Raw genomic sequence first — 10,704 nt, forward strand, 5'->3', positions numbered from 1 at the left:
CCAAGTGGTGTACCCCAGTTGGACGTCCCCCCTCTAATTAAACAAATAATCTGATGTATCCTTCCCACAGGTTAGACACCATGCCACACAATGGCCAAATCAGAGCCGCGCGCTGGCGCACCGGTAGTCCTGATGAGACCCACCACACCGTAACCCAGCCACCACCAAAGCACAGACCATCATCCCAACAATCAACCTCATCTCGCGGCCCTGCGCCTACCCTCCTGAACCCAAAGGTATACATCTCTCCTACCCCCCTAATCGCTGGTCCAATTCCCCTCTCCCTGACCTGCTAAGCCTCCCCAGGAGCCAATTTGCAGACATGCTCTGCGAAGTTCTGACAACCAACCTCAACCTCCATCCAACACTTACCATCCTAGGGGATTTCAACATCTGGTATGACTCAACCTCAAACCCTATGACCCGATATCTCACAGACAACCTAGAAGGACTCAACCTGACACAACACATCTCCACAACCACCCACACAGGAGGACACACCCTTGATGCAATCTTCAGCACTACAAACATATCCACACAGCCCCCACGCCCTCTATCATGGACTGATCACTCAGCAATTTTCTTCTCTGTACCAGTGACCACAGCGACTCAAGGCAACGCATGACCACCAATCCCCACACCTCTCACCTCACTATAGAATAAAGTTGTTATCACCTCAGATCTACCCAACACCCTGCTCTCCTCTCTCCATACATTTTCCATCCAGGAAGGACCACCCGCATCAAAATCTTCGACCTCTGGCTCTCAAACGCCCTTACACCCCTCATTCCAAGAAATTGACCTCTCAGAGATCAGGACCCACACCCAGGTGGTTCACCAGCAACCGCAAATCACTAAAAACCTTCAAGCACTGTCTGGAAAGGACCTGGAAACCATTCCTACGGCCCAGAACAAAACCACCCTAGCAAGACTAACCAGACCATAGAGACTGGAAATCAGAAAAACCAAGAAAGCATTCTATGGGAGCAAAATCTTAAATGCTCGCAACCCACGCAAGGAGCTGCACAGAATCATTACCAAATTCAACTCCCCAGCCTGCTCTAACTCCCCCCAGCCATTTCCCAATCCCTATGTGACACCTTATCAGTACACTTCCACAATGTCGCTATTCACAGACACTCCGCCATCATCTCTAAATTTGAACACATGCCCAAACCCACAGCCCGACCCACATCAAAACCCCCATTCGATACAAACCTTCAGCTCTTTCTCTCCTATCTCACACCAGGAGTTCCTCTTGTTTCTAGCACAAAGCCACACAGCAGGCTCACATGAGTGCCCCTGCCCACCCACCCCCCTCAAAAACATCCTTGCCTCAACCTGTGCATGCAGTATTGCACGCTCAATCCTCAACCACTTCCTAACATAGTGTTCCTTCCCGGAAGCCCAAAAACCTCCCACATCAAACCCCTCCTTAAAAAACCTACACTCGACCCACTCCTCCCCCAAAACTACTGGCCAATCTCCAACACCCGCTTCATGGCCAAACTCATGGACGGCACAGCATACAAGCAGCTTGGCTTTTCACTGAAGCCAACGACCTCCTGGACCCTGTGCAATCTGGCTTCAGACCGCTCAGCGGAACAGAATCCTCCTTAGTGTCCGTCTGGGACGACCGAAAAAAAGAACAGCTGCAGCAGAAGGCTGTGCTGTACTAATCCTTCTGGACCTCTCTGCCGCCTTCGATACCATTGATCACACCATCCTACTAGACAGGCTACAAACACTAGGAATCAAACACACTGCCCACCCTTGGATCTCCTCTTTCATCTCTAATCGCTCACAAATCATGCTCCTCCACCCGTTCACCTCCACCTCATGACCAGTAACAAAAGGGGTTCCACAGGGAACATCCTTATCCTCCCTGCTCTTCAACACGTACCTAAGACCTCTGCCTGCACTCATCCGCTCCCACAATCTTAACTGCTACGACTACGTAGACGACACCCAGATCAACTTTAAAATCCCCAAATCACCTGGCTCCAACCAACCAGATCTGTCATCATGCCTCTCGGATAATGACTAGTGGATGACAACCAACCACCTCATTCTTAATCCTGGGAAAACTGAAATCCTAGTCTGCGGGTTATCAGCACTCCTCCCACAACTGATTCCATGGCCGCAATCCTTAGGCCCCCACCGGCAACCTACACCTCGGTGAAAAACCTCGGATGCACACCGGACACAGACTTATCCCTCTCCCAACCCATCAACTCTGTATCCAAAACCGGTTTCTTCCATCTACGGATCCTCAGGCGTATCTTCCCTTACCATACCTTTCCTCACTTTTTCGCTGCCATCACCTCCATCGTCCTCTCCCGCTTAGACTACGCAAACTGCCTTTACCTAGGTGCACCAGGGTTTCAACTAAGGAAACTGCAAAGAATCCAAAACCCTGCAGCCCGCCTGCTCATTAACCTAGCCCCCAGAGAACACATCAACCCTACACTAAGAGTCCTCCATTGGCTCTCTATGGGTCGACGCGCTACCTTTAAAGCCATGTGCATCACACACCGGGCCATCCACAACAACGGCCTGGAATTTCTTCAAGACAAAATCACTCGCTACCACCCCTCAAGGAGTCTCAGATCTTGCACAGCATCTCTCCTAGTGGTCCCACTTTACAACTCCTCCAAACTGGGCAGATCCTCATTCTCCGTCCAAGCACCGATCATCTGGAACTCCCTATCCCTACACATTTGCAATATTGACAATCACCTGGCTTTCCGAAAGGCCCCCAAAACCTGGCTTTTCCCTCCCTCCTCTTTAAACCCTCCCCATCCCTAAACTCTATCGCTGACCCAAGCACAACAACATTCCTATCCACCAATAGCGCACGGATGATGGCAGTGTTCGCTGAGGCACACTGTAATAAAGTTTCATCCTCCCAAAAAACACAACACTCCTACCCACCTCACGGATGCCGGCAGCTTTCGCAGAGGCACTCTGTAACAAACTATTGCCCCCCTATCATCCCTCCCTCATTCCCTATCGTCCTCCCCTCATTCCCCACCTTCCCCTCCCTCTGGGCCCCTCACCTACTTCTCAGACTTTCGTTCCACAGAGACCATGAATAGTGAGACCAGACAACTGCATTAGACCAAGAAAAAGAACACTGCAGCCGAATTCCATCCAGTCATATGGTACATATACCTTACACCACATCTGTGTACACAGACCACAGGCACGGCCACCCATCCATGCACCATAGAATGCAGCTATGGCTATGCCATTTTGATCTAGCAGCACACACACATAGTGATCCACAATGAAACCCCTGATGTACCTCAACACCTCTGCTATTAGTATACAGCGACAACCAACGAAAACAAAAAATTCAGTATAGCTGGCAACACATTGAGTCTTCAGCAACAGCACTCTATCCTAAACCACCAACAGTGCCCACCCACGTGCCTGAGCTCTGGGCTGCTTATTGGAGCCTAGACATCCACCTAAATCCAAACCTGGCAAAAATGCACACAAGCATTTTATAACCTCCTACACATGAACTGCGGTCACTGAGTGCATTCCAACCACAAAGCGCATTGAGGCCATACAAATGGGGAAGGGGTGCTATATAAATAACAAATACAATACGTATAAGAAGCATATAGGAGTTTTACATTTCTGATATTATGCAATTTACATCTGCTATACGTCTTATATATACATATGAAAAGTTACTTAAAAGTCCGTCCTGACTTTGATCTGAGTTTGTATACATATAGTATTGCACCTGTATGAAATGTAAATCGTCTACATGTACAGAAACAGTCTGTATAAAACATGCACATTCTTTCTGCGCATTTGTGTGACATATAGATAAATACAGATTCATGATAAGGTTTAAGTCCATGACAAAAGCCATGAAAATAAAAGAGGCCCATTTTGAGATATTTGGAGCAACAAAATGGTTTCTTTCTCTAGAAGAACCCCCCATGTTACAAAACATGATCAACATAACATTTTCTTTAAATATGATTCCGTCCATGAAATATTCTGCAATTTTCCATGCAGTGGCAGATGCATTGAAATTATACTGTGAAGTGTTTTCAGATTTTTTCATGGCAGGGTTCAAGAGTTATTAAGAAAAGTTATTTTCTGAAACTCCAAAATCAAGCCTCAACCTTAACTATGCTATGCGCTAGTGTTATAGCATAACATCGATCTGCCTATCTACCTTTCTATCTAAGGACGCCTATCTGTCCCTACATCTATCAATCCACCTATGGATTTATCAATGTAAGGGTCTATCGGTCTTTCTAGCGACCTATATGTCTACCCACCTCTCATCTACACCTACCTTTGGATCTGTGTGTCTGTCCACCTATCTATCCATGTGTGTGTGTGTCTGTCTGCCTGTCGATCTACCTATCGGTCTGCCACTCTGTATCTCTCTGCTGGTCTTGCTCCGTTTCCCTTTGACACTTGAATGAGGCAATATGTAAGGTGGGTGCTGTTCCTATGCGCTGTATTAGAGCCACAATGTCCACATAGACAAGAGGAAGTGAAGTACTTCACAATGCTGCTTTAATTGTACTATTTATTCCACAAATACCAAAATGTGTAGCTACACACTGGACATCACACTCTCATGCCATGGCAATTACAGAGACACCTCAAATGGGTAGCATATGTTTGTATGTATGCATTCATGCATGTTTCTTGAATAGCACTTAACACGGCCTTCAGGCCATTTCAAGCCATAACAGATGGAACCCAAAAGCAATATATAAACAGACACAGCCAGACAACACAAGAGTAGAAAATGCAAGAAGGCAACGCAGGAGCACACACACAAGACAATGAAAGTAGACAAAGCAAGAGCAAACACACCAGACAATCTAAAATCAGATATAACCAGGTACCCTAAGAGCAGTCAAACACAGCAAATGCGCAAGCAGCTTCACCCACGCCACTCAAGAGTAGACACAACAAGCAATCTAAAAAGAGACACAGGTAACTTGAAAGTAGTCCTACTCAGACACTGTTTAAGCCGCTGCATGCAGGCAGCAAAGGTGCAAACAATGCAAGAAAAGACTCACCAGAGAAACTGTGGAGGCGCAAGCACACTAGAGACTGCCAGAGCAGGAACACCAGAGAATCTAAAGGCAGATACATTCAAGTAACCTTAGAGCAGGATAGCCAGGCGATCTAAGCGCGCCGACACTCAGGAGTAGTGACATCCATGCGACCTAGGCAGGGCTCAAGTCGAGGCTACACGCAGGTGGACTGAGTCCCCCCACTTTTTTCAGCATTCCCCTCACTTTTTTCAGAGGGCACCTTGATATGCTAATTTCTGGTGACACCACATTCAATTAGTATGTTAATGAGTCCCCCCACTTTTTTTTTATGACTTGACCCCTGGACCTAGGAGTAGAGACAATCTAAGAACAAACGCAGCCACCAAACGTGAAAGCAGCCAGACCCACTATAGCAGCCACACGCAGTCTATCTCAGATCATCCACTTCAAGGTTATATAAAAGGAGACACATCCGACAATGCAAGCGTTAATATTCAACATTAAAGGCAGACCCGCGAGCAGACACACACACGCACATAGCGCTGTGTTTACGGTAGAGCCCGCGTCACGTGGCTGTTGAAACGCCTGAGAGTCGGCAGCAGAGAGCGCACGCACCAGACATTAGCTGCAGTTAATTAAGCCAAAGGGTTCTAAGCATTTCTCAGAATCTGGGCACATGTTACTGTGAACACATTGCCGAGGGCAGTCCATCCAACAGCCAGGGCTCTGATAAGAAGAAACATACACACCCGCCCTGAGGAAAACGCGCAAGGGTTCGATAAACAGGACATGGAAAGATAGCCACAGCTCTGCTAAACACAGGGACCATACAGTTACAAGCGGCTGTCCAGAACAGGGAGAAATAATACAGCACGCAAATCAGTAACACAGAAGACCAGTTACTGGAAGTGTCAAATCACTGAGCAGCCACTAGGGGTAGCACCGAGCAGTCTCGCCTAAACAAACGGGCAACTCCATAGTCCTAAAATGAGTTCCTCCACAGCAGAGAGTCCTTAAAGTAAGGAGCAGGCCAAGCTAATCTCCAGCAGTCATATTGCGGTCCTCTTTAGGAGCAGAGGTATCTCATCTGCAGGTCCTGACTCACCCAGGCTGACATGTTCAGAAAGGTACCGTGAGTGAAAGAACTGGGCCCTCATTCCTCATCTCTCCCTCCCCTCTTCCCAAAGGCGCGCATCTCTGATTTCCTTCAAAGGACTGAGCCCATTCCAGACAACCCAAGCCTGCCTCCTGTTCCCAGAAAGGACACATGTTCTCAGGCGACCCATACACCAGCCACAAGGGCGCCGCTCCCCTCACTCTCACCCCTTTCTTATCACCCACCATGGAATTTGATCCAAGCAGCCCAAGGGTTTCCCCAACGGGAGACACCGCATCTGGCTCTGTCCCGTCTGCACGCTACAGTAGTTGCCTCACCGAACCTCAATACTTGGAGGCACAACATCTGGCAAACAATACTTTTCCGGTACACCAAACCCAAGCAGACCCCCGCCATATTCCATGCAGCCATCCACGGAAATGGTGAATGTGATCATGAGGAAAAGGCGTCCCCTTGCTCAGTCAGAGAAAGTGTTGATGTGGTGTTTGCCAGCTTCTCCCCCTCCGCCGCCAAGTTCCACGGCTCTGTGCCACCTACCAAGAACACAGAGCTATCTCCTTCAGGGTCTTGCGCAGCTCCTGGCTTCTGAAGGCGTAGATGATTGGGTCTATCACCGAGTTGCATATGATGAGGATCAGGAACAAGTTGAAGTAGTTGAAGACACAGAGGCAGATGGGATTTTTGGGGCAGGTGACGATAAGTGTGAGGTGCATGAAGAAAGGCCCCCAGCATAGGAAAAAGATCCCCAACAAGATGGTGAGGGTGATAGCCCCTTTCATGCTGGTACGTTGTTGCGCAGTCCTCCACTTTTGCATGGTGGAGATACTCTTGGCGTGGTGGCGCGCCAATGCGAACATGTGGATGTAGAGAGTCACCATCAGGATGAGCATGAAGAGGAAGAAGCTGATGAGGCAGATGATGACCGCGTTGTTGCTGTGATAGACAATGAAGATGATGCTGGAGATGCTGCTGGCCACCCAGATCAAGATGATGGCAATCACAGCCCGCCGGATGGTCATGATGCTGTGGTAGCGCAAGGCATAGAAGATTGTGATGTAGCGGTCCACAGCAATGGCTCCAAGGAAGGAGAGAGAAGACACCACTGAGCTACAGATCATCATGTCGAAGATGTTGTCCATCTGCCGCAGGATGTTATTCTGTATTGCCACCACCCCATGCTCTATCATCAGTATGACCGAGGTCTCCACCAGGTGGCTCACGCTGACCAGCATGTCGGACACTGCCAGGCAGCAGATGAAGTAGTACATGGGCGAGTGCAGGTTCCTATTCTTGAATATGGCCACCACCACCAAGATGTTCTCCAGCAGGCTCAGAAAGCTAAGCGCCACAAAGAGCTCATTGGGAGTAAAGACCCTGCCGCAGGTGGAGTTACTTGTATCTGCTGAACCGCCAGTTACGTTGACTTCGCTCTGGTTGGTGGAGTTCACAAAGTTGCTCAGAAAAGGGATGGCGGACATGTTGTGCCTGTTCCTTGAGCTCAATGGACCTTTCTGCAGAAAACACAGACAGCATCAGTAATGCTACCAGAAATGGGGGAGTTTCGGGAATGTGTAGCTCCTTCAAAAACTCCCACATCCGCTGGCACAAAAGGCGTACTCAGGAAGGTTTTTTTGAGCACCCAGGACAAATATGCCCCATTTAATAGCCCAACCCACTAACACAGTTTAAGAAGGTTTGCCCACAGGTTAAAAAAGGACATCATACAATAACTGCAGGAATGTATATGAGTAATCTACAACCCAGTGCGTCAAAAGCTGTCATAAAAAATGCCAGTCTCAAGGGAAAGATGCTACAAATAGAGACTCAAATAGGCGACAAAAAGTCGGATGTGTGAGTATGTGGGTGTGTGCGCGTGTACATATATTTATATATATAGATAACGTGTGACCTAATTGGCCTATGCCTCGAAACACAACTACTCAGCTTCTCTCTCATCCCTTTAAACATATATTAAAATTAATATGCCTTATTAACCAATGCGAAGACGGCAAGTCAGTAGGGACCTACCTGTGCAGCAGGGGAGAAATCCGTTAGCCAGTCGGGTTTATTCCAATGGTGTAGGCAAGCCGTGCTGGGGAGTCGAAGGCAGCTGCGGCAGTTGGCGGTTACCTGCTTTGAGACAGATGCTTCTCTAGGTCTCAAATGAAGACAAAGGTAACCTGTCTCTTTTGAGCTGGGTGCGCTCTCAAACAGCCATTTAGGTATTAAACGCACGGGTCTCTTGGCGGGCTGACAAGTTCTTATTGATTGGAGATACGTGGGCAGTGGTCTCCAGGGCAGTCGTTCTGGTGTTTTTGACATAACCAATCGTATGTCTGAGGCGCGCCTTTTCCACGTTGGTCTCAGTGCTTAGTCTGCTCTTCCCCCTCAGCGTGCTTCCGTCTTCTTCTGTCCGTCTTCGACCTCTCTTTGCAACTCCGGGCCCTGCTCAGGTGCACAGGGGGCCCACAGTTCGTAGTTAGAAATGAAGCCCGGGCAGGCGTCGTGCTCTAGGCTTCCCCCTTTCGTCCTCCGTAGCCTCATTCGAGATCACGCTTCCCTCGCATGCTCATTTGCAGCGAGTAATTCGCAGGGGTTCAGCCGAAGAATGAGCCCTTTCTCTGCTTTTCCTCAAAGACATTTCTTTCAGATCCTCCTTAAAGTAAGGATGGATGAACACATGATAGCTTCCCAGTCAACAAACGCATTGATTGGCAGCAAAGACGTTATGAAACCACTAAAAACAGCCTGACAGTGGTCCCGCGCCAAGCCTCCATACTGTGATGTTATCGAATCATTCATGGGGTGCGAGCAGCGGGGGTCAATTTGATTTGTGGAAAGCGGTAAACCAGGAATCACGAAATATGAGTTCCCAACCAGTCTTCCAAAGGGAAGTCTTCATTAACAAGTGACAGCTAAACTCCAAGTTAAAAAAAAGAAAATATGCGGTTAGTTTGGTCTCATTTCAAAACTGTATGTCATTAAGAGAATGTAGGACTTTTAACTTCAGCTACACAATGTTGTGCTGTGAGTGCAGTGCCGCCATTTTAAAATTTCACGCCATACCAGTTCCCCATTGACGTCAGGGTGAGATTAAAGGTGTGGGAGCCTATAGTAAGCATATTAAAAGCTAGAGCGCGTTGCTCTGTCCCTCTTCAGTCTGGTAAGGCCTAAGTATCTGCCAGGGCACTCTGGTAATAGCAAGGAGCAGCAGGGCTGTCACAGGGTTTGGTGAGGCCTGGCCTGGGACCAGAAATCTGGTTAGGCCCTCTTGCTATTTGTTGCTCAGCGCCAGCAGCACCGTGAATCGGAGATGCGGAAACTCTCCCTTTAAGTTTGTATGTTGGGCATAGATATGTTGATGATGAGGTATTCTGGATGCAGCTGGGCTCAGCGAACACCTTGCTGTTCTTACCATCAAAACGTTTTGGAGGGAAAATCTGGAGACTGTATACACTGAAAATCTCTCAAAGATCACAGCATGGTCGTTGAACATATGTCGTCTTCCACAAGTAGCTAGGGTCATGGGCCTATTTGGTACAACCTGTATGCAATCTGTGCAAACTGCTGCTAATGTGAGCTGCAGAATGGCATTTCCATCACAATATCCCCTGCCAGAAGCCTTCCTTATTCCACCTCTGTTTTGTCTTTCTCTAATGTGCTATATTCCCAAAGGTACAACTGGAGAGCAGTGTTTGTGATATGGGCCAGGCAGACTGGATGCCCCACACCCAGAGCTACATATTTAGAGTCAACCTGATTGTTTTATGTATGTCATGCCTATCATTTTGTTTAAAAATACTCAGCCTAGAGTTTCCTGTATCCAGGGAGAATAGTTGGTTTTTGATCATATTTTGATGTATAGTGCTTCATGCCTGCATCCTGTGTCTAAGAACTGCTAAAACAGCAATTGCTACCAAATGTAAAAGTACTTAATTCATCAACTTCAGAACTATGAAGGCTGATTCAGCCCTGCTGAAATATGAACTTGGAAAGTGCAGGCTAGCACGTGTCACAGTTATTCTTTTAAGACGCTGAGCTATCCAATTGCGACACTGTATTCTGTTTGATTAACTGTGCAGTTAAAAATAAACCTTTATTTGGATAGCTAACCACTACACACAGCCTTGAATTAGTGTTGCTTTAAGTGTGACTTCTGTGACTCTTATTTACACATGCCTGCATAAAAGTTGTATCCAAGTGTTTCTTTGCTTCCTTGAGATATAAGTGCATCTTATTTTATAGTGACATGTCTGAGGCTGAATGGGACAAGGCTATAAATGTGTTGACAGAGAGATGATGGCATATCCACACAGCTTGCAGGGAACAATAATCAGGATGGTACCAATCTACCAATTGTTATATGGTGGCAGTCGGTGTACTATAGTTAAGGTAAAACCTGTGTGCATTGACTTTTCCCAAAATTCTATTGCTAAAAACGTTTGATTTGCTGGATGGATTTGGATTACATTTTCCCACACAAATATTGTCTTGCCCCTCCCAAACTCCTCTGCACAAAACCACTGGACGGATTTGGACCAA

At 47.4% G+C, this 10,704-nt stretch overlaps 1 protein-coding gene across 1 annotated transcript; it reads right to left on the minus strand.

The window, feature by feature from the left end:
- Positions 1-4,567: 4,567 nt before the first annotated feature.
- MC1R (melanocortin 1 receptor) lies at positions 4,568-7,670 on the minus strand. Its single transcript, XM_069635562.1, has one exon. It carries the CDS (start codon positions 7,638-7,640, stop codon positions 6,696-6,698), a length of 945 nt encoding a protein of 314 aa, XP_069491663.1. The 5' UTR covers positions 7,641-7,670; the 3' UTR covers positions 4,568-6,695.
- Between the last annotated feature and the right edge of the window lie 3,034 nt (positions 7,671-10,704).

Source organism: Ambystoma mexicanum, chromosome 1q (genome assembly GCF_040938575.1).
Source record: "Ambystoma mexicanum isolate Mex_15411 chromosome 1q, UKY_AmexF1_1, whole genome shotgun sequence".
NCBI lineage: Eukaryota > Metazoa > Chordata > Amphibia > Caudata > Ambystomatidae > Ambystoma > Ambystoma mexicanum.

Coding starts and splice junctions, on each gene's coding strand:
- MC1R (XM_069635562.1), bottom strand. CDS start 7,640: ATGTCCGCCATCCCTTTTCTGAGCAACTTTGTGAACTCCACCAACCAG.